This window comes from Canis aureus, chromosome 6 (assembly GCF_053574225.1).
Source record: "Canis aureus isolate CA01 chromosome 6, VMU_Caureus_v.1.0, whole genome shotgun sequence".
NCBI classification, from domain to species: Eukaryota; Metazoa; Chordata; class Mammalia; order Carnivora; family Canidae; genus Canis; species Canis aureus.
Window position 1 is genome coordinate 3,141,804 of NC_135616.1, and position 24,034 is coordinate 3,165,837.

The 24,034-nt window shown below is 46.5% G+C and overlaps 1 protein-coding gene and 1 pseudogene across 6 annotated transcripts in view; one reads left to right on the top strand and one right to left on the bottom strand.

The window, feature by feature from the left end:
* The window catches only part of PRELID3A (PRELI domain containing 3A), a 49,880-nt gene extending 40,416 nt beyond the window's left edge, over positions 1-9,464 (bottom strand). For 3 of the 6 annotated variants that reach the window (XM_077899895.1, XM_077899896.1, XM_077899897.1), the window contains exons 1-2: positions 9,343-9,464; positions 715-883 (exon numbers count right to left, since the gene is read on the bottom strand). In XM_077899895.1, coding sequence (XP_077756021.1) covers positions 715-883; positions 9,343-9,374 — 201 coding nt within the window. In that variant the 5' untranslated portion in view covers positions 9,375-9,464. Of the gene's footprint in view, positions 1-714; positions 884-3,478; positions 3,638-6,412; positions 6,470-9,342 lie in introns of those variants that run through there. The other 3 variants (XM_077899899.1, XM_077899898.1, XM_077899900.1) reach the window with 3 other exon arrangements.
* A 7,369-nt stretch (positions 9,465-16,833) lies between these two features.
* LOC144315303 (prefoldin subunit 1 pseudogene) lies at positions 16,834-21,640 on the top strand (annotated as a pseudogene).
* The last annotated feature ends 2,394 nt before the right edge of the window (positions 21,641-24,034 follow it).

A 24,034-nucleotide genomic window follows, 5' to 3' on the forward strand; every position in this document is an offset into this window, starting at 1 on the left:
TCAACTGAATGTGTCCCTCAAAGTTTGTCTGTTGACGTCCTGCGCTCCAGCCCCTCAGAATGTGACTGTACTTGGAAACAGGGCCTTTCAAGGGGTAATGCAGCTTAAATGGGGGTCCTGAGGGTGGGCCCTCAGCTGGTCTGAGACACGTCCTTATATGGAGGAGAGATGAGGACATCGGGAAGGGGACCCCAGGGCTGTGTGAGGCCCAGGGACCACCACCTGCAGAGGCAGCAGGAGGATGGGGCCGGCCAGCCAAGGACAGAGGTGGCTGACCCTTCCCTACAGCCCTCGGGAAATCAGCCTGGAGGGCCTTGATTCTCGACCTTCAGCTTCCAGAGCCATGAGGAAGCAAACATCTATTGGAGCCTGGAGTCTGTGGTATCTGCTAGGGCAGCCCCAGGGGACATGGGACAGGGAGGTGCTGCAGGGCGGGGTTCTGTGCCGGTGGGGCCGGGGCTGAGGGTGGGGAGACGTCAGGACCACACAGGCAGGAAACCAAATGAAGTTTACGGAGAAACTGGCCATGTCGCAGGTGTCCCTGCAGTCCTGAGTGGGTGCCCTAGGGGAAGGCTGTCACCCCCTGCAGATGGCTGGGCAGCGGTGGTGAGGGCGCAGCAGAATGATGCGGGTGTAGCCAGGGCGTATGGGTAAGTGGGCCACCGTAGGCCCGGGCAGGTGGGGGTGCCACAGGCCAAGCAGCTGTAGGCTCACCGCTTTCACGAAGCCGGGCAGCCCCCACTCAGTGCTGAGGAGGCGGTGGCTGTGCAGCCGGCCCCGGCCGTCCACACTGCGCTCCAGCACGTCCACTCCCACGACACAGGGGTTCATTGGATTCGGGTACTTCCTCATGGCAGCTTTGATGACGGTGTCCCAAGGGTGGCTGGAGGAAAAATATCATCACCCAGAATAAGCAGGCAATCCCTGCATTTGTGAAGTGTGCCAGAGTGGCACCAGGGAGCCAGAGATGTGGCTCACAGACTGAAAGGAAAATCGATGTTAATGCTCTCATCAAAACTTTTTCCTTCTGCTTTTAATTAAAGGTATATTCAAACTAATCTACCTGAGGCATCCGGATCCTGGATCCTGGATCCTGTAGTGAACACGGCATAACATATGGAGATACTGAACCACTGCTGCTACACCTAAAACTAATGTAACACTGTGTGTCAACTATACTTTAACAATAACAGATATTTAGGAAGTAGTAGTACTTTGTAATGAATTGTAAGAGAAAGATAGATAAAGTGACTGTACATTCCAGTTTGCCCAGGACGGTTCCGGTTTTTGTGTTTTGTCTTATTGCACATGTGAAGAGCATCACCTTTTACTTTCAGAAGCATCCCATTTGGATCATAAATTATGTATTAATCTTGAAAATAAGGAGATAGGAGGATTCAAGAATGATGCCCAGGTTTTTGTGTGGGTAGTTGGGCCTTTTATTGAAGGGGGATTTTTCTTAAAAGTTACACACAATTTTCAGCTGTGTAGGGGGGCAGCACCCTAGATCCCACACATTATTCAAGGGTCAATTGTACTTTGTCCCCAATTTCTAAGTCACATGTGATGTGTGTATGGTGTGAAGTGGCCAACATATTTTTTCTGATCATAAAAAGTATCCAAGATACTGAAAAATAAAGTATGAAATACAAAAGCACCCACCATCCACTATCCAAAGATGAGCCCAGCTTGTGGGAATCTCCGAAGGGGACCCCAGCTCTCCCTGAAGCTTCCCTTGCCACCACTTTTTCTCTGGCCCTAAGCCACTGCAGTGGGGAGTGGTCATGTTTGTCCCTGTTTTGTTTCCTGCTGTGGGAGAGCCATATTCACAGTGCCCCACTACTGGGGCAGTGCTCCTTCAGTGCTTGCTTAGGCTCCAAGCCCTGCAACTGCCCAGAGGGAGTCAGAGGTGCTACCTTCAGGTATGCAGGGCGGGCCTCCCCAGTAAGTGCTTATTTCCCTAATTTCTCCTTCCTCGAGCTGTGTGCGCTCCCAGGAAGCATCTGAGCCCAGGGCGAAGATGAGTATGTCAACAACACCATTGTTTTTGCAGATGTACGCAGACAAGTTTAAACAGCATGTATAGAACAGCTCAGAGTCAAGACCTAGAACAAGCATATGTGTGTGCATCTGCACACACACACATACGCCTTACAAAAACTAAACTGGGATCATGCTCCAACCATACTCAGATTTACCATCTGCTTTTTATATTTAACTGATGAACATCTTCCTATATCATGAATCTATTTTCAGAAATCTGACTATAAAGAGCTACACAATAGGTCATCCTATAGATACTTGTATGTAACCAGTTCCCTATGGTAGGTTATTTAGATTGCTTCTAATTTTGCTCTGTAAAATAAAGACAGTAGCAAACATCTATGTACACTGATCTTTAACGTATCAAATTTTTCCTTAAGATTAATTCCTGTTCCATATTTGACATCCCTTTAAAATACCAGTTACCAACCATTAATTTACTTTATCCTCATAAAACTCTGTCCTGAGTCATAAAGTTTGCAGCAGGGCCTACACTAGAACCGGGTCCCCTAGCCTCTGCCCTCTGTTCTTTCCATTATGTTCCATGGCCTCTAAATCGTCAGAACTAGTCCGAAAAATCATCAGAACTAGTCCGAAATATCCTCTTTTCGGCAAAGAAATGCTTTTTCAAACCATGGAGTCATGTCACTGAATTAATGGATCCACCAGCTTTAACATAAAGCAATGAAGAAGCAGAGACGTGGTTTACACCCGATCACCGTGGATGACACAGGGAGCCGAGCTTCTTCTCTGAGGAAGAGCTGTTAGGGACGTGGTCGATCCAAGGTGAGGGAAGGAGGGAGAACCTGGACACGTGTGGGCAGCAAGGGATTGAGTCAGATGGGGGCTTTCTATGAAATACTGGGTGAGCACTGCAAGCCAAGGTCCTAAGAGTTGTTCCCTTAAAAATCACTAAGAGCCAAGGTCCTAAGAGTTGTTCCCTTAAAAATCACTAAGAATACCCTTTGCTTCCCAAAATTACTTAAAACTATCAAGAAGTTGACATATTTGTAGTAATCGTATCCTACACAGTAATCTTTCTTTTATGGGGAAATCTTGCATCTTAAAAAAAAAAGAAATCTTGCATCTTTCCAGTTGATGATTTAAACTAAATACAAGCCGCTTAAAACACTCACATAATAAATAATTCTACTGATTATAGGAGGAGGACCAAGCAAGTTAATATACACATCAACAGATGCAGGAAATAACATTTTGTTAAATTACAAGAGTTAATTAAGTACAGCAAGTTGGTATCACACACTTCCCGGTTAAAGGAGATAGCCTGACGTTCATTCGATTGGCAGAAACAGCAAAGTCTGGCAATATCAAGCGTTGGAGAAAAGGGGAGGCTGAGCTGAGGGTGGTAAATCAACCCAAGCCCCGAGAGACACTGAGAAGGCTGGCACCTGGGTGTCAGGGCTTGTGTTCTCACCTCTGTGAAGAGCTGCACTGAAGTGACTCCAAGCATGGGGTTCAAATTCAGCCCAAGCACTCCCTGGCTGTGTGACTGTGAGCAGGTTCCTCAACTTCTCTGAGCTTTCACTGTCTGTGTTGGGGGATGGTCATCCCGGCCCCCATCCCATACATTGTCCTGAAGGTTAAATGGGTTAATCTGTGGAAAGCATTTATAGCTGTGCTGGCATAACAGCCTCCAGTAAATGTTTCCTGTTCTCACTCCTTCAGAAGAGTGCCTGACACACGTGAGCCATCAGGATATCGTAGCGACTGTAATTCTTATTATTCCTGCTGGGATTCTGAAGGCCCATCCCAGGCTACAGAGCCTTGGCAGGTACCACCAGGAGGAGGACCCAGCTGAAATTAGCATCTCCATTTTCCAGAGTAGGAAACAGAGGTTTTGGAGGGTTGGAGCGGGGGAGGGGACATATAATCAAATAAAGAGTGGCAAATGCAGCACCCAGGCCTCCCCATCCTCCACACAGTCGCTGCCCAGAGTTCCTCCAAGGTCAAAACTCTAACTCTTTAAAACAACAACAACAACAACAACAAAACAAACAAAAAACACCTCTAGCTCTTTTTCAGATATGTGAGCAGGTTATCAGGGTTAGGCAGGCCAGAAATCGGCTGAAGTTCATCCTTGGAGGAGCTGTCCTGGCAGTGGCTGTGGCTCAGAGTGACCACAGTGGAGTGTGAACCCGTCCCCGAGAGGTGGCAGCCCTGGAGCGCAGCGTGGCTACAGAAACACCAGACATCACCCCTGCAGCGCCTGGCCCGGCAGCCAGAAAGGTGGTCCCCTCAGTCCACCTGGCACACTGGGGAATGGAATCTGACTATGCACAGCCAGGGTGTCAAAGAGATGAAGAGGAAGGAAATGATAGGATGCCTGGGATTTGCCTAAAATATCCCCAGAGGAAGGAGCAGTGGGTAGGGACACGTGAAGCCGGCCAGGCTGTGAGAGGGTGACTGCCAACGAGGAAGATGGCAGTGGGCACTTGCTATTCTCAGCTCTCTAGTTTTGCATATTTTTAAGATGTCCATAATAACAAGCTTTAAAAAAAAATATATGAAGGCTGCCACAAGCAAGACAGCACGCCCCTACACCCACCTAAAGCAACTGGAGGCCACACCCGGCAGTTCCAGGCCCTTTGCAGAGGTCTTCCAGGCTGAAGCTGGTCTCAGGGCTACTGAGACATGATTTGCCTTTTTCACCAAATTGACCTTTACCCGGATGCTCCAAAAGTGGCAGAGGGTAAAGCCGCTGGCCTCGCCCCATGAGTTAAGACTGTGAACCCAAGCCACACAAGCCACACCTGGGGTCAGTGCTCACTGTGGTTCATGCAGGAAAATAACACATCTCCTAAAAATATCCATCATGATATTAAGATAGTAAGATGATTGATTTTACATTAGACCTCTAAGTACCCCACTATTAATGTTCTGAGCAAGAGGACAGGCTGCGCAGGAGGCAGACCAGCTACACTCAGAGTTCGTCAGTGGCTGGGGAGGCGCTGGGCAGCTGTCAGGTGGGGGGCCCAGCCAGGGGCTGCTTTTCCCACCCACCTCCTCCACATGAAAAGACAGATGGGTGGACTCTGGTTATTCAGACTTAGGTATTGGCAGACACTTTCTCAAAAATTAATAAACTGAGCCTATCACTTCAAGAACAACTGCCTATGTTTGCAGCCAAAGATAAAATTTGAGCTTTTGAATGCAAACCGGAATTTTAGAAAACTTGTATCCTCTGCCATGAGCCTGATGACTGCCCTATACTGTAAACTTGATGAACCCACATGTTCCAAGTGACTGGTGCAAGATGTCACAAAATCATACATGAGTGAAAGACCACTCATGGATAAGGTAGGCCAATTACTCTGGTCATTATGGTTTCAGATTTTCATGGTGACGGACTTCAGAAACTACCGCTTGTCTTGTTGTAGTAGCAAATTAAAGTAGCCACAATCACTTTAAAAGACTATTAAAATACCACATGGGTTTTATTCATAAAGTGTGTGAGGCTGGGTTTTATTCGCCTATTTGAACCAAAACAACATACTACAAAACACTGCGTGCTGAAGCAGACAGAGTATCAAGCTATCTTCTATTATACCAGAAATTAGCAAAAACAAACAAACAAACAACAACAACAACAAAAAACAGTGACACTCTTCTTACTAATTTTTGTGCTTTTGGACAATACAGGTGTGTTTTTTAATAAAAATGTTGTTTGGGGGCACCTGGGTGGTTCAGTGGTTGAATGTCTGCCTTTGGCTCAGGATGTGATCCCAGGGTCCTGGAATCAAGTTCTGCATCAGACTCCCCTGCAGGGAGCCTGCTTCGCCCTCTGCCTGTCTCTTTGTCTCTCTCTCTGTGTCTCTCATGAATAAATAAATAAATTTTTTAAATGTTGCTCATATTAATGAAGTGGGTTTATCATTATTGATTTTAATGGATTGATAAATATTTTTGAATTCATCAATTTTAAGTTCTAGTATGGTATGTATTGGTAGATAACACCCACATAAAAACTGTCTGGGGTACCCAATATTTTCCAAGAGTGTAAAGAAGTCCCGAGGCTGAAGAGTTTGAGAATCGCTGGCCTAAGTGGGCCCTTAATTAAATGGACCGGAAATATACACAGGGGTGGTCACTGCAGTATGATATGGAATAAAGGGGAAAATGTAATGTCCCTTCAAATAAGAGAAAGGATAAATTGTGACATATTCATACAATGGCATATCACTCAGCTATGAGACACACACACACCTCAAAAACACAGTGTTATGAAGAAAGGGAAATGGTCAAAAGATCTGTGCCATGTGATGCACTGATTTCCATTTTAAGACAAGTGACATTGTGTATTGCTTATGGATAAACATGCACACACACACATAAATGTAGTCAAACAGACCTTTGCAACACAGACCTTCAGAAGGCTGACACCCACCAAATTCAAAATCTTGTCTGCCTGTGGGGAGAAAGGAACAGCACTGTAATGTTCAATTTCTCTTACTTAAGAGAAAAGGTGTGTGTGGGGGGGTGCTTCTCCATGCTCCTGGCTGGAAAGCAAGCCTGCTGTAGGGCCTCATCCCTCCACAGCTCCGGACTCCCCTGAGATGGTTACTGCCTACTAGATACCTTTCCTGGCAGCTGCTGGAGTCCAAGGAGTGTATGACCTTGATGCTGCCAGCAATCTACTTGTGTTGGCTATTACTAAAGATTCTGCTCTAGGCCTATATGAAACCTCGGTCAATGCTGTGAGGATGAAATTTATAAACATGTTAATTTTTAATGCCCCTTTTTATACGTTTGTATTTCAGTCCTGTGTCTTTTATTACTATTTAAACTATACTGAACCCTTTCCAGGTAACACACATGCTGATTCTGATGGCTTTCCCAAAGGGCTCTCCATTTCCGTAAGTGTGTTATGGTTCTCTGCTACTCTCTACTATTCCCCATCTCTAGGCCCTGGGGTTTGTTTGTTTGTTTGTTTCTTTCTTTCTTTCTTTCTTTCTTTTTTTTAAGATTTATTTATTTATTTGAGAGAGAGAGAGAGAGAGAATGAGAGGGAGGAGAGAGACTTCCAAGCAGACTCTGCACTAAGCATAGAGCCAGATGTGGGGCTTAATCTCATGATCCTGAGATCACGACCCGAGCTGAAATCAGCTTAGCTGACTGCACTACCCAGGTGCCCCTGGGCCCTGGGGTTTCTTCAGAATGTGGACACAAGAGGAAAACCTGATAAACACCACATTTTTTGTGCTTGATTATTTCTTGCCTTTTAAGAGTAAATTTATTAACTTCCTATCAAAATTCACCTGACAGCAATAAATATATAAAAAGGAAACAAGTATAGAAAGAAGAAAGGTTTGTAATCGCCATGGGAAAAAGAAATCAGTCATTTTAAGGGACTAAGCAAAGGGAAACTCCTTAATAAGTCTAGCTGGAAACCCAGGCTTCCAATTTTGTACTGTCCTACAGATGATGGTCTGCCATCACAAGTATCCTGTCATTTGCCACCTGTCTGTCACAGGGGCTACCAAACATCATCCTTAGCCAGTTGCATTCCATATTCCACATTTGCCAATTTTAAACTCAAAAATCACCAGCAGAGGATCAGCACCTAGTCCACAGCAGCTTGGAATTCTCTGGGTGGATAGCCTCCCTCATTCTGGAAGGGCACCTGGTTTCCTTGAGATTCCTCAGCCTCTCACTGAGCATGCATGTGCCAGGCACCAGTAGAGAGTATCAGGGACACAAAATGAATGAGGTAAGGAATAAAGGACTGATACATGCTACCTACCAGGAACCTCAAAAAAATATGTTCCAAGTAAAAGAAGCCAGGCACAAATGACCCTATACTGTATGATGACATTTATAAGAAATGTCTGGAAAAGGCAAAGCTATAGAAATAGCAGATCAGTGGTTGCCTGGAGCTGGGATCGAGTAGTGGGTACCTGTGAATGGGAATGAGGAGTCTTTGTAGGATGACAGAAACATTCTAAAACAACTATGGTGATGGTTGTTCAACTCTGTAAATGGGCTAAGAATCATTGAATTGTACACTTTAAGGGGGTGAATTTTATCAATAGTGCTGCTTGTTAATCAACATTTCAATTTCATGAACTTCTAGGGCAGTCCTTCTCAGGTGTTCAATGAGAAAACTGAGCCCCACTGCCTGGGCACACCGTTTGCAATGACTTAATCTCTCCCCTCTGCATCCTGATGGTGCCAGTTATGTCCCAAATCGAGCAAAGAGTCTCTGGAGTCATTCTCACTGGGGCTTTCACTGGATCTCTCAAGGAATCCCAGTTGAGAAAGGCTGCAGGCTGTGCAAAAATCAACACTAAAATTGAATCCCATAAAGTCTAAAGATCTCATTAAAATAATTTCAGAGGTTTTAAACCACTTGATGCATTTTTATTATAATAATTTTACATAAATAGGCCAAAGGATGACAATTCCATTTCATGCAGCATTTTCTTTTGCAAAAACGAAATGCTTCTCTAAGTGGGGCCAAGGAATCTTTAAAAATCTTTGTTCCTTTAAAAAAAAAAATATTAAAGGATGATTTCATCGTGTCACGTATCAAGCGAGTCAGGAGAAGACACCGTTTAGGCCACGAGGGTACTCTTAAACAGTTCTGTTCTCCATGCTGGCTTGGAGGCCTTCCACGCCCACAAGTGCATTCGGGGTGAAAGTCCCCCACAAGCCTCGTCCACATCTGGCTTCCTCCCAGCGCACAGCTCCCCGTCTGTGTTCGGCTGCACTGCACGATCTCAGCGGAGGACCGCTCTGCAGGCCTCGGTTCTCCCTGCGATGCCCGGCCCTGCCCCAGGTGCGCGGCGTGCCCGTGCGATCCCGCCTGCTCCGGGGCGCGGGACGGGGAGCCCCCCGCCGCTCCCCCCTCCCCGGGCCTCCGTGCACCCTGGGGCGCCCTGCCGCGGAGGCGCTCGCCGGTCCCCGCCGTACCCCACCCCCCGGCTGGCCGAGGTCCTTCCCCGCGCCTCGCCCTCCGCGGCCCCGGGAAGGCCGCCCCCCCCGCCACCCCCCCGCCCCCGCCCCCGCTTCCCCGGTCGCACCCCTGCCTCGGTGCCTGGCAGCCCCCCCCTCACACGGGCCGCCCGGCTCGGCGGTCCTCGGCCCGACGGCGCCCCAGGAGGTCAGAGCCCCCCTCTGGGGAGGATGCTCGGGCCGCGGTCTGCGAGCGCCAGCGCGGGGCTGGGCGGGCTCGGCGAGGGCCGGGTCTGGGGTCCAGCCTCTCCGCGGCCGCCCCCCGCGGCTCGCGGGCGGGGGGAGGCGCGGGTCCGGACCCCACCGTGGCCCGCAGCCCGACCTCACCCGAACACGTGCTCCGAGCTCCAGATCTTCATCGCCGCCGGCCGCCGGCACCGGGCGCGGGCTCCCGACCCCGGCTGCGCGCTCCCGACTCTGCGCGCCCGGCGCCTCCCTCCCGGAGCCTGGGGGCGGGGCCGGGGCCGGCGGGGGCGGGGCCGGGGCCGGCGGGGGCGGGGCCGGGGCCGGCGGGGGCGGGGCCGGCGGGGGCGGGGGCGGGGCTGGCGGGGGCGGGGCCGGGGCTGGCGGGGGCGGGGCCGGCGGGGCTCGGCGGGGCTCGGCGGGGCTCGGCGGGGCTCGGCGGGGCCCGGCGGGGCCCGGCGGGGCCCGGCGCCCTCGGGCACCGCCCGCTTGCCTGTCCCTGGGCCACGAGGGTGGTGGCGGCTAAAAATAGTGATGCAGGCCTCGGCCGTGGCCGCGGATGGGGTTCCTTCGCTGCGGCAGGGTGGTGCGCGCAAATGCAGGGATGGGAGGTGAGGGACTCATTCTCATTGGTCAGGTTGTCCAAATTCGCCCAAAGCTTTTTCCAGCCAGGCTGCTTTCTTCTGTTGGGAAATATAAAGAAAAACAAAAATCTCCTGCCAGCCCCCCAAAAAACTCTCCAAGGGAATGGAAGAGACAGAAAAGAGTTTTAGTATTGAGTCAGCATTAAACCAGAATGTGATGCGCATCACAGGCGGTCCCCTACAGAGATTGCAAAGACAGCAAGAAATCACCGACATCCATGTTCTCACGTGAGAGGACTCGACAGCAGCTTTTGTCACACAGAATGCACCCTAAATTTTCCTGGTAATTACAGTGGCTGCTTTTGTTTGCTAATTATCTTTATCCAAAGGAGCAATAGAAATCTCATGTCGTTACCATGGAAGGTAGGTTTAAAGCCAGGTGCTCCCGGAAATTGAGCTAACATTTCAAAGACATGGCTCCCAGGACCTTGAGCAAAAACGTTGCTGGATTAAAACTGGCAAAAGGCCTACAAAGCTTTTCAAAAATATTCACACACATCTTAAAAGGACAAAGAACGTACAAGTTTTCTAGAGTAAATGCTCTTCAAGAAGGGAAAGAAGAGGTTTTTTTTTCCTTTTGCACCAGGGAAAATTCAGATTTTTTTCCACACTGCCACAACCAGAGTCAGGTACAAAGAAGCAGGTGCATTTGCTTCGACGTGGATGGAACTGCAGGGTATTATGCTGAGTGAAATGAGCCAATCGGAGAAGGACAAACATTATATGGTCTCATTCATTTGGGGAATATAAAAAACAGTGAAAGGGAAAGAGGAAAGGAGAAAAAATGAGTGGGAAATATCAGAAAGGGAGACAGAACATGAGAGGCTCCTAACTCTGGGAAACGAACTAGGGGTGGTAGAAGGGGAGGTGGGCGGGGGGTGGGGGTGACTGGGTGACGGGCACTGAGGAGGCACTTGATGGGATGAGCACTGGGTGTTATTCTATATGTTGGCAAATTGAACACCAATAAAAAATACATTTATAAAAAAAAAGCAGGTGCTTGTTTTGTTTTTTGTTTTTTTAATTTATTCATGAGAGACACAGAGAGAGAGAGAGAGAGAGAGAGGCAGAGGCACAGGCAGAGGGAGAAGCAGACTCTATGCAGGGAGCCTGACATGGGACTCGATCCGGGGTCTCCAGGATCAGGCCCTGGGCTAAACTGCTGAGCCACCCAGGCTGCCCCAGGTGTTTGATTTGTAAGGAAGACAAAGCTGTGCAGAATGAGATGGGGGGTGAGGGCAGGGGACCTCTAGCCTGCTACTGAATCCCAGCACTTAGCACAGCACCTGGCACTGAGTGGGCGTCCAGAGCCTGTTTGTACAATGAGCTAGTGAAGTGGAAAGAGCACACAGAACCAGCCAGAAGATGGCTCTGCCATCTACTCACATTGACCTTTACTGCCTATGGCTTTAACCTCATAGTAATCTTTTAAAGTTGGTGTTACTATAGCTGTTTTATAGATGAGCAAACTGGGATTCAAGGAGGTATAAAAGCTCTCTTGGTGTTCACACATTAAGGGATGGAGCTGAAAACAAGCACTGGCCATTCCCAGGCCTTGCCTTGGCAACCTGAAAGGCAAGACAGGCTCTGTGCTTTCTAGAGGGGGTTAGGCAGAGAGTCCTCAGAGCAATGCAGATGGAAGAGCCACCTGGCTGATAAGGCCCATGGTGCAACTGCTGAAGCAGGGGTGTGTGTGAGGGTGTCCTTTCCTGTGGGAGGACCTTTCCTTATCGAGGGCTAAGCTGCTGACAGACCTCAGCTAGCCATATAGGCCTGGACGGTGGGGTTTGCACGATTCCCCCTCACACCTCTGCTACCATGGCCCACAATTATGATCTGGCCGGTGTGGAACACGTCCTACGTGCTCAGCACTAGGAAGCTAGGTACTACTCTTTTGGTTTTTAAAAGGCATCATCAGGACACCTGGGTGGCTCAGTAGGTTAAGTGTCTACCTTCGGCTCAGGTCATGATCCCAGATCCTGGGGATATAACGGAGAGTCAGGCTCCCTGCTCAGCAGGGAGTTTACTTCTCCTCTCCTTCTACCTCTCCTCCCTGTTCATGCTCTCTCACTCTCTCTCAGATAAATTAAAAAAAAAAAATCTAAAAAATAAAAATAAAGAGCATCATCATTTACAATCAGCATTTTCCACAAATGCGAATGGAGCATGAGGCTTAAGGAATGGCACTGGATGCTGAGTGAGTTAGAACACACTATAGTGGAGACAGCCCCTGTAGGTTGTTGCAGGTTTGAGAGTAAGGAGCTGCTGAGTTTGCTTCGCACCATGTGAGGAAACTAAGACCTGACCAGGTAGTGCCTTGGTGCAGAGACCTGCTGTGTGGTGGTGGAGCTAGTAGAATGGAGAAGAAACGAAGAGCACCTTCTGTCTCTGCACCCTGCGACACAGCTGCACAGCCACTTGCCCATGCCCCACCCTCAGGTCTGCCACACAGCTGTGGGTTCTCAGGAAGCCACGCCTGGCTCAGGTGTCACCCCATCTGTGCGGCCTCCACACACCTCCCTCTGAGATTCACCACCCTGTATTAGGACCGTCGGCAGTTTTCTGGATAAAAACCTTTGGAGACCAGGAACTAGGTTATCCTTATTCTTGGTATTTCCAGAGTCTGAAACATAGTAGGTACACAATGAATCGATATTTGTTGAACCACAAACGAAAGTCATATCCCTGCTTGAAGTCCTATCCTGATACCTCCACTTTTGGTCAAAGACCACACTTTCCTTTGTGCTGGTACACCAAATCTGCTCCAGGAGCAGCAGCAGCTGCATCCCCTAGGAGCCTCTTAGAGATGGAGACCCTGGGCACCCCCTCAGCCCCACCACGCAGTGGGCAGGGTGGGCAAGGGGGCAGGCATTTGTGGTTTAATAAGTTCTCCCAGGGACTCTGATACCAATGGAGACCAACTGCCTGTGATCCACCGGCCTGATCCACCAGTGGGATTGGGCAAGGTGCTCCTTGTCATTATCAGATGCTCGCTCATACTATTTCTTCCAGCCAGAATGTGCTCCTCCATGCTTGTTCTGGAAGCATCTTCCGGATTAAAAAAGAAGTATATGCAAAAATTCAGAAGTGTGAGGGGGTACACTGCTCTTAGGAGGCTGTAAGTCTCCTGTGAGGCTGGATTGCAGGGCCCAGGGGGAAGCAGGAAGAGTTGAAACTAGAAAGGTAGACAAGGAGCCATATCACAAAGGGCCTTATATTTCATTCCAAGAAGTTTAGGTTTTATTTTGAAGACATGGAGTTTTGACAGATTTTAGAGTTTGAGATCTCTAAAACAGTTCAAAATACAAGCAAAATCAGGGAAGTACACTTGGCTGGCTATGTGGTGCTTAGTGAAAAGGAGATGAAGATGCTGTATTACATCTTCCCCAGGAGCCTTGCCTATCCCAGGTCTGTATTCAGAGTTGCCTGGACGCCCTGGAGCCTGCCTGCCCCGAGGCACCCACGAGTCTCTACTGCAGCAGTGAGTGTGTGCTTATATCCCCAGGTGGGTGTCTGGAGGAGAGGCAACCATGTGCTTTTCATTTTTCCATTCCCAGTCCCTGGAACAAAGGGGCTTAACACATTCGATCCGCTGAGTGAATAGGAGGGATCTGCTCCAACTGCCTTTGGAGATGATAAGGGGCCACATCGTGAAAGGTTGAGTGGTGGTCCCAACCGTGGCTGTGTGTTGGAGGAATTGGAGGAGCCTTGAAAAATACTAATGCCTGGAACCCACCCAGGGGCTTTTATTTAATTGAATTGTCATGTGGTCTAGACTCAAGAGCTTGAAAAGCTCCCCTAGATGATTCGAAGGGATGGCTAATGTGGAAAGTGGTAAGAAGTAGACCAGAGGCCTGGTCTAGAAGCTGCTGCCCTAGCTAGCACAGAGGAGAAATGAGTGCTTGGGCTGGCACAGTAGGGATAAGACTTGGAAACACTTAAAGACCTTTTTTTTTTTTCTTAAAGATTTTATTTATTTACTCATAGAGACAGAGAGAGAGAGAGGCAGAGACAAAGGCAGAGGGAAAAGCAGGCTCCATGCAGAGAGCCCGATGCGGGACTCGATCCAGGGTCCCCAGGACAGGCTCTGAGCTGCAGGCAGCGCTAAACCGCTGCATCACTGGAGCTACCCCACTTAAAGACCTTATAATCAATTGGGTTTAAAGGAGAAGGAAAGGAAGGATTACCCACCCTCCTTCTCTCTTGTGCTTCATCCCTGTCATTTACTGAAGAGTTGGTAGTTTGGCTTACAGGGTCCCTCTCTCCATCCCCACTCCCTGACCCTCGCCATCTATTGCCTTTATTCTTTTTTTTTTCTTCCAAATTTTATTATTTTTTAAAGTAGACTCCATGACCAATGTGGGGCTCAAGCCCACAACCCCAAGATTAAGAGTCGTGGGCTCTAACAACTGAGCCAGCCAGGCACCACTATTGCCTTAATTCTTGGCACTATCAGTACCTGTGTGGATCATCCATCCAGAAGCTCCGGCGTCTGAGTCCTGGGCCTTCCTAACTTTAGATACCTTCATCCCCACTTGACTTCAACCACCCACTCCCCACCAGGCCTGCTGCCTGGGTCTTGCTTATGTTTTGAATTTCACCTTAAGCATCTCAAGCTCCAATATCTCACTATGGGGGACTCTCTGCCTCCCTAATGGGACAATGACTGTATTTAGGTGGCACCTCTCTCACGTCAGTAAGTGCTCAGGGAAGGCAGATCCCACCCCACCTGCTTCAGTGCTGGGCTGAGGTCTGAGGGTCTGAGACTTGCTCAGGAGCCAGCTTGTGACCCAGTGCTGGTCACTGAGCATGAGGGAGCCTGCTGTGAGGTTGCAGTGAGAAAGTTCTTTGCTCCAAAGATCAGAAAATATCATTTCTGTTGCTTTACTCCTGGAACTGGTCTGACCACCTTGCTACCAGCAGGAAGATGAAATCAGCACAAGAATGGAAATTTATAGGATAAAGGCAGTATTGAACCCCTTCTCAGCTGGCCTGAAATGCCCTTAGCTAGGGACTCACAGCCATGCCATAATAAATATTCTCATTACTTCATGTCACTTGAATTCACATTCTAGCATAAAGCCCCCAGCTGATACACCCACCCTCTGACCACAGCCTCCAGTCTTTCTCATCTCCAGAACACTCTGTTCCATCCCATTCCATCAGTGTCTCCTGACCTTCCTGCTGTCCCCACTCCTCCTAGGCCACAGTTCACACACAACTGATCCCAGTTCTCTCCTCTTCATGTTGGATGGATACTACAATCTACCATCTCTGGCCAGGGCCCAAAGACCTCTGTGCTACTGTGAGAAGTCATAATCTTACAAATAACTGCAGAGGGAACAACAAGTGCCCTGTTGCATCCAGACCTTCTAAGGATACTTTTCCTTGTCTTTGGATAGCATCATCCCCCAAGTGATTCCCAACCTTGACCACTGTCTCCATGCCTCCCCTTCAGTTCCTGTGCCCTCACTCTGGCCAAATGACTTTACTTCTTGCTAAAGGGAGACAATTAAACTAGGAGGTGTGATCTCTTTCAACTTCAGACCCTTTGCTTAAGACAGGTTGGGCCATACAGTGTGTTGTGTTGTTAACAGCGCCATCCCCAGAGGGAGGCTGCCCAGGTTCAACACTGGATCACCACCTACGAATTGTATGAACTTGAACAAGTTGATTAGCTTGTCTGAGCCCCAGTCTCTTTGACCGTAGAATGGTTGAACAGGCCCGTGGCTGTCAGTGCCCGGCATTGCCAGACACATACCAAGTGTCCAGTATGTAGTGGTTCTTATCACTATCTAGACCCACGCCAAGCTCCCCTCCCTCCCTCCAGTCTCAGGTGACCCCTGCTCTTCTTCTGGGTCCCCTGTCCCCTAGGCACTTGCTCCACAAGTCATCTCTTCTGTAGCACCCATTTCTCCCACACACAGAGCATTTCACTCCACATCCACCCTGGATTATAAATACAGCCAACTTTCAACTTGAAACCCACCCCCTACAAAGCCCTTCAAATCTCCCCCTTGACTCTGCACCTGTCTGTGCATCCTTAGAGGAGCCCAGGACCTGAGCTCTTTCACTCACCTACTCATCCCAAACAAACCAGGTGGGTTGATTTTTCCTTGCTCGGGATTTGCAGAAAACTGAGGAGCAATTACTAACCACCCTCCACTTAAATAGGCAAAAATTTGTTATTTTTAATTAAATGTAAAATGAGGGGCATCTGGGTGGCTTAATCGGTTAAGTATCTGCATTCGGCTCAGGTCATGATCTCAGGAGCTTAGGATCTAGCCCCGTGTGAGTCTCCCTGCTCAGCAGGGAGTCTACTTCTCCCTCTCCCTCTGCATCCCCCACCACTCATGCTCTCTCTCTCAAGTTAATAAATAAAATCTTTTAAAAAATAAAACAAATGTGAAATGAAACAATGTTCTTGTTCCATAGATTTATTTGAGCAGAGATAGAGCTAGCTCAGAGGCTGCTGGGCAGACTCACTGCACCCCTAGGCAGTTCCTGAACACTTAGCCAGAGGTGCAGCGAGCTCTGCGCAGCAGCCAAGACAGATTCCAGCAGGTGTGCGGGTGTGCTCAGGGCCAGGTGACACACAGGTCTAATCCAGTGCCACCCAACAGCTCTTTGTTGTTGTTTTAGTTTTATGGTTTCTGTAGAACTCGAAAGGTGCCAGTGAAAAGAACAACTGGCCATGTGTTAGTTGGTTAAGCTGAGCACAGGATATGGTTGTTTCCCCAGTAATCATTAGGCAAAGGTGACAACAGATTCTGCTGTTGACCGAACCTCCCGTAGCAGAGCAAATCTGGATTGGTTGTTGTCATAGCAGCTGTGGGAATAAAAGAAAGATTTCCAAGGAATGGAGGACTTGGGAGCAAAAGTCATTCCTCACCTTGATCTTTGGCTGAAATTCCTCTTCCATATTTTTTGGCTTGAAAACCAGGGTCACTTGCATGGTTACAGAAGCAATGAGGGAAAGGATGAAGTACACATGTCATCCTACAAGTTTATGGTGAGAAATGCCAACGCTGTGTGTGTGAAGCTTGAAACTTCTCTTTAGCTACTACACTCCCCTGTAAGTATTATGAAATTTTTCTCCCCACTTCTCACCTCAGAAGTGTCCACATTTGCTCTTCCCGCTTTGTTATTGCTTTTTAAATTCCATGTGCTATCATGGGCTCCTGAGATCATAGGGTCTCGTTAGAGTCACCAGAAACCATCACATTCTCTGATCCAGTGGACATTGTTCAGCTCTGTTCCTCCTAGACCTCTCTAGTGCACTTGAACTACTGAGCTCTGACTTCTTGAATCTCTGCTACCTTGGCTCCAACGACATCTCATTGCTCCGTCATATTCCTTCTTGGTCTCCTTTGCAGATTCCTCTTCTTCCTCTGCCTTCTTCTGTTTTTCTCACTCTACACCTTCTCCCTGAGTGAACTCACCCAGTTTCATGGTTTCTACTAACCCCCAAACTTATATCTTGATCTCATTTCAATCCCAAACCTCACACCCATCTATCCAGTTACCCACGGGATTTTCCCTAGGTCCATACCTCAAACTCATCATGGCCCAAGAATCTTCTACCATAAGCAAATTCCTTTCCAGAATTCACTGTCCAGGGTTCTGGTATCACCCAGGCACCCCAAGCTAAAGTAGCTCCTTACCCCCTACATCCTACATCCAACCAATCATCAAGTCCTTTGAATTTACCTCTTACGGATTGTTTTAATCCATTCATTCTTCTATATACTCTAAGAGCCAATGTGATTTATTTTTTAAAGACTTTTTTTTTTAAATTCATGAGAGACATATAGAGAGAGGCAGAGACACAGGCAGAGGGAGGGGGACTTGATCCCAGGACCCCAGGATCACAACTTGAGCCAAAGGCAGACGCTCAACCACTGAGCCATCAAGGTCCCCCAAGCCAATGTAATTTAGTCGTTGTAGTTAAAGGCATAGGTTTGCAGATGAACAGTCCTGCCTTCCTTTCTGCAAATTGCTTGACCTCTCCAAACATCCATGTCATGATCTATGAAATAGGAATTCTAGCAGTAGCTACCCTGTAGGATTTGTGAGAATTAAATGAGAGTACAGGGAAAGTCCTTTAGCACAGTGACTGGTGGGCAGTAACAAGTGTCAGCCATTCTCATGGTTAGTATTGGATACCATCTGCCACCGCTGAGCTAGCCCAGCCCTTCACCACCTCTCTTCTGCATTACTTGGCCCCCTACCTGGTCTCACTGCTGCTCAGCTAGCCGCACACAATGGTGCCATCTCCAGGCCCAAACATCACTCGTGTCATCAGCCTATGTCACACCCCCTTCTAAAGCTATGTTTGACTGCCTCTGGGTGCTGCTCCCTCCCAGGCCCTCCTGTGATTGCTCCTGCATGCTTCCACCATGACTCTCAGTGTACTGTTCTATGATGATGACATCCTTGTTTGTGTTTCTGCCTCTCCCACCAGATTGATGTTTATTAAGGCGGCAGATTTCTGGGTTCCACCTCTTACCTTTTAAATTGGCACCTTGAGGGGAAACCCAGAAATAGGCATTTTTTTGATGAGCAGCCTAGGCAGTGGTAAGGGTCCCTGACGTGGGGAACGGAGTCCGCCACACGACTGTGGGCTCTTCAAGGATGAGGCCCGAGCCTTACTCAGTTTTGTATATCCAGGACTGTCCAGGACCTGGCAAACAGTAAGCATTTGATAATTGCTTGTTCAGTGAGTCAGGGATGACTTCAGGGCAGTCATGAACCTGGGAGTGGCCTGGCTACAGGGCGGGTGTGTCTCCACCTGCAGTAACCAGTGGCAGAGCCATGCAGTCAAGTGCTCCAGGAAGCCGGATGGCCTCTTTCTGAAAGTCTTTCAGCTAGACCTACTTTTCGTTTTATCAGTTTGGATTCAATATATTGAGATCTTGTGTCAAAATTTCATTTTTACAAGAGTCTGATGCTAAAAAAATAAGTTGGAAAACTGCTGTGCCAGTTTAAACGCTTTTTTAATTCAGAGAGAAAATAACCTCCAAGTAGGTAAGAAGTTTTAAAGAACTTTTAGAACCGTTTCTTGCCAGCCTCGGTGGCGCAGCGGTTTAGCGCCGCCTGCAGCCCAGGGTGTGATCCTGGAGACCCAGGATCGAGTCCCACATCGGGCTTCCTGCGTGGGGCCTGCTTCTCCCTCTGCCTATGTCTCTGCCTCTCTCTTCGCTCTCTCTGAATGAATAAATAAATAAATCTTAAAAAAAAAAAAGAACTGTTTCTTGCCCATTTGCCATGGATATTGCTTCATCCCAGGATTATAACAAAAATTAGGTTGTGATTTTTTTTAAAGATTTTATTTATTTATTCATGACAGACACACACATGCACAGAGAGAGGCAAAGACACAGGCAGAGGGAGAAGCAGGCCCCATGCAGGGAACCCGATGGGGGACTCGATTCCAGGTCTCCAGGATCACACCCCAGGCCGAAGGCGCCACTAAACCGCTGAGCCACCCACCGGGGCTGCCCTAGGTCATGATTGTTAAAAAAGCTTTTACTTTGATTCCAATTAGTTAACATACGGTGTTACATTAGTTTCAGGTCTGCAGTATAGTGGGCAAATGGTTCCACACAGCACCTGCTGCTCTTTAGACTCTGATGTGTAATTAATCCTCAAATACAGGTACAGACTGGATTTGCAGAGATTTCACACTGTCGTGCTGTCAGAACAAGATGGCAGAGGTCCATTGGCATCTAGATCTTCTAAGATCCTACATATATAATACCTTGGAATCCAAAGATATGTTCTCAAGCTAAATTCAGAACTATCCTGAACCTCAACACGGCCAAGATCCTCTGGCACATTACTAAAATAGAGCATATCTCCGTGACCTTTTACTTTCTATGGCGTATGTTTCCATTACATAATTAATTCCTCTTCTCAACCCCTACATATAATTTCTGAAGTAAGTCCCTCCAATACACAGCTTAAATTTTGCTCCTTATTTCTTCTTCTGGGTACTTTATCCCACACAGCCTATGTAGTTTTTCATTAGAAACAGAAGATACCATTTTCTACCCAGCTTGCAAACCCCCTTCCCATTATGCCTGCTGGCATTGCAAACGATGGCTTATGACTAAGGGGGCGATGTCCAAAACAATCATCAGTTTTCTCACAAGAAGACAGGACTGAGCAAAATCTAGGAGCTTTAGATTTGCGTACAGTATTGTGGCCAACACTTTCAGAAAAATATTTGATTATTGGGGCGCTTGACTAGCTGAGTTGGTGGAACATGTGACTCTTGATCTGGAGGTTGTGAGTTCAAGCCTCATCTTGGGCATGGAACCTACTTAAAAGGAAAAAATTTCATCATTACCAAGTAAAATGGTGATTAAAAAAGATTCTAAATGTTCTGCTGTTGTTATTCATGGAATTTGCACTGTTACAACTTGCATTGATGTCATGTCCTTCTTTTATTCATTATTATCTAGGAGACATTAATATTATGTCTCTAAGTTCCTTTACCAAGTTTTTGAAATGCACAAGGCACGCTTGTCTGAGAGATGGATAGTCCTCTCCTGCCACCTAGTGGGGAAATACGGCGGCACAGCTCTGCATGAACTGTCTCTGGTTCCTGGTCCCAAACATCTGTAAAAGATTTATTTTATTTATTTATTTATTTATTTATTTATTTATTTATTTATTTATTTATTTATTTATTTATTTATTTTCTTTTAAAATATTTTTTATTGAAGTTCTATTCTAAATGATTTTTTAAAAAAGTGTTTGCTTCGTCGTGGATGGAACTGGAGGGTATTAGGCTGAGTGAAGTAAATCAATCAGAGAAGGACAATCATATGGTTTCACTCATATGTGGAATATAAGAAATAGTGAAAGGGATTATAAAGGAAAGGAGGGGAACTGAGTGGCAAATAATTAGGGAGGTAAACCATGAGAGACTCCTAACTCTGGGAAACAAACAAAGAGTTTGGGTAGAGGAGGAGATGGGGGATGAAGTGACTGGGTGATGGGCACTAAGGAGGGCACTTGATTGGATGAGCACTGGGTGGCAAATTGAATTTAAATTAAAAAAAAGAAAACTATTTTAAAAACAACTATATTCAACCTAAAAACAAAAAACAAGTGTTTACCAATCTCTCTGCTAGGAAATCATCCTCTGAATAGATACTGGCATATAGGTATATAAATATAGATATGAATATAGATACATCAATAAGAATGTTCATTCTAGCATCTGATGTACAAATAAATTGGAAACAGTGTAAACAGCCCTTGGTGGCACAGGTGCACCGAGTGAACCAAGACGGTGGCTCCCGTGGATCTGGAGTTGAACAAGGCCTTCACAGAACTTCAAGCCAAAGATATTGACATTCAGCAGAAGGTGAAGCTTGCAGACATACGGATTGAACAGCTAAACAGAACGAAAAAGCACGCACATCTTACAGATACAGAGATTATGACTTTGGTAGATGAGACTAACATGTATGAAGGTGTAGGAAGAATGTTTATTCTTCAGTCCAAGGAGGTAATTCACCATCAACTGTTAGAGAAACAGAAAATAGCAGAAGAAAAAATTAAAGAACTGGAACAGAAAAAATCCTACCTGGAGCGGAGTGTGAAGGAAGCTGAGGACAACATCCGGGAGATGCTGATGGCACGAAGGGCACAGTAGGAAATCTCCAGCCAAAGCTTCCTGCCCCCTCCCATTCCTGGCAAGGGCAGGTGGGGGGCCCATGTGGAGAAACTTCTCTTCTGCCCTGGTGGACTTTTTATTTGGATGATCTCATAACCCTGTGTTTTCTACTTCATGATACCCCTTTGGACCCCAGTTCTGTATTTTTTATCTTGGCTCTATCTGCCACCCCTGTCCAGAACACTCTTCTTCCTTGGGGGTGAGTCACAAACTCCCAGGAGAGGTAAGATGGGAGCCATACATTAGGGGAATATAAATAATAGTGAAAGGGAATAGAGGGGAAGGGAGAAGAAATGGGTAGGAAATATCAGAAAGGGAGACAGAACATGAAGACTCCTAACTCTGGGAAACAAACTAAGGGTGGTGGAAGGGGAGGAGGGCGGGGGGTGGGGGTGACTGGGTGGCGGGCACTGAGGGGGGCACTTGACGGGATGAGCACTGGGTGTTATTCTGTATGTTGGCAAATTGAACACCAATAAAAAATAAATTTATTATTAAAAAAACAAAAAGATGGGAGCCATACAGCTAGGGGAGTTCTGCCCAAGCCTATTAACTAGTTATGCTTCTTAGACCAATAAAAGGCACGTGTTCCCCCAGCCACCCTACGAAGTCTGCCTTTCTTGAGCTGAAGGATGAGAACCAAGGGCCAGAGAGGTAGAGGCTTTCAATCTCAACTCCTCCCTGACCTCTTTATTTAAGTCTTTGCTGATTCTTTTGTCCCTTTCTGTTCCTTTGAGTAAATCCCTCACCTTCTGAACCTCCATGCAAATAAGAAGGAAGACGGGGGGGGGGGGGGGGGGGGGGGGGGGGCGGCGGGGGGGGATAGCTGAATTTAAGTAACCTTGGTGGCATGTTGAAAATGTTCTTCAAGAAAATGCAGTAATAAAGCAGCAGCACATCCAAAAATAAAAATAAAAACAAACAAACAAACAAACAGCCCTTGGGCTGAGTGAAGTAAGTCAGTCAGAGAAGGACAAACATTATATGTTCTCATTCATTTGGGGAATATAAATAATAGTGAAAGGGAATAGAAGGGAAGGGAGAAGAAGTGTGTGGGAAATATCAGAAAGGGAGACAGAACGTAAAGACTGCTAACTCTGGGAAACGAACTAGGGGTGGTGGAAGGGGAGGAGGGCGGGGGGTGGGAGTGAATGGGTGATGGGCACTGGGGGTTATTCTGTATGTTGGTAAATTGAACACCAATAAAAAATAAATTTAAAAAAAAAGATACTTAAAAAAAAAAACCAAACAGCCCTTGGTTAAAACCAGTTCTATGTTTACCACAATGGAACTGATTAAAGAATGGGGTGTCACTATATGTTATAAACATACAAAAATACATGTTAAAAAAGTAAGGTGCATAAAGTATGACTTTATTCATGTAAAAATACGTTTTAGATGCTTGTAAATACATATAAAATATATACATGCAGAAAAAGAACTTTTAGAGAGTTAGCTTTAAGCAGTAAGAATAAGAGATTGAGACTTTTACCTTCCATTTTGTGACTTCATATACTGATTGAAAGAAATTTTATCCTGAACTTATTATATTTCTCAGTTTTATTTGTTCTTGGTTATAAAACAAATATGTATTTATTATAGGATATTTGGGAAATAGAAGCATTAATTATTTTTTAAAATTACTTGTAACCTCAGCACTGAGGTTACATATAAAATATAGTACTTTCATGTTTTTAAGTTTTATTATATTTCATTTGGAAATTTTATGGCTCAAAAACAAGCAACAGTATGAAAAAGTACACACAAAGAAGTCTCAGAATATCCATGGCATCCTGCCACCTGTAAATAAGTGTTTTTACTAGTTTCTTGGATGTGTACTCTATCGATCAGCCCCAGCCCCCAGCAGTCCCTGATCCACCCCTTACATTGCTATGGATTTGCCTATTTTATCTCAATGGATATTCTATCTAAATGGATATTCTATCTAAACGGATTCATACATTTGTGGTCTTTTGTAATAGGCTTTTTTTTTCACCAAACATAATGTTTTCAAGATTTGACCATGAATCAGTACTTTATTCCTTTTTATGGCTGAATAATAATCCATTGTGAAGATATGCTATTTATCCACTCATCAGTTGATAGACATTTAGGTTGTTTTCACTTTTTTCTATTATAAATAATATTACTATGAACAATTGTGTAAAAGTTTCTGTGTGGGCATATGTTTTCATTTCTCTTGGGTATACATGTAAGTGTGGACATGCTGGGCTATATGGTAATTGTACATGTAACCTTTTGAGGCACTGACTGCCAGACGTTTCCAAAGCAATTTCATCCTTTTACTATCCTGCCAAGACTAGGGTTCTGATTTCTCCACCCTCTCATCAATACCCACTATCTCTTTTCAATCAATCATCCTACAATGTGAATTAATCTCACTGTGGTTCTGATTTGACTTTCCCCAAAGGCTAATAATGTTGAGCATCTTTTACTGTGCTTATTGGCCATTCAACTGTCTTCTTTGGAGGCATGTCTATTT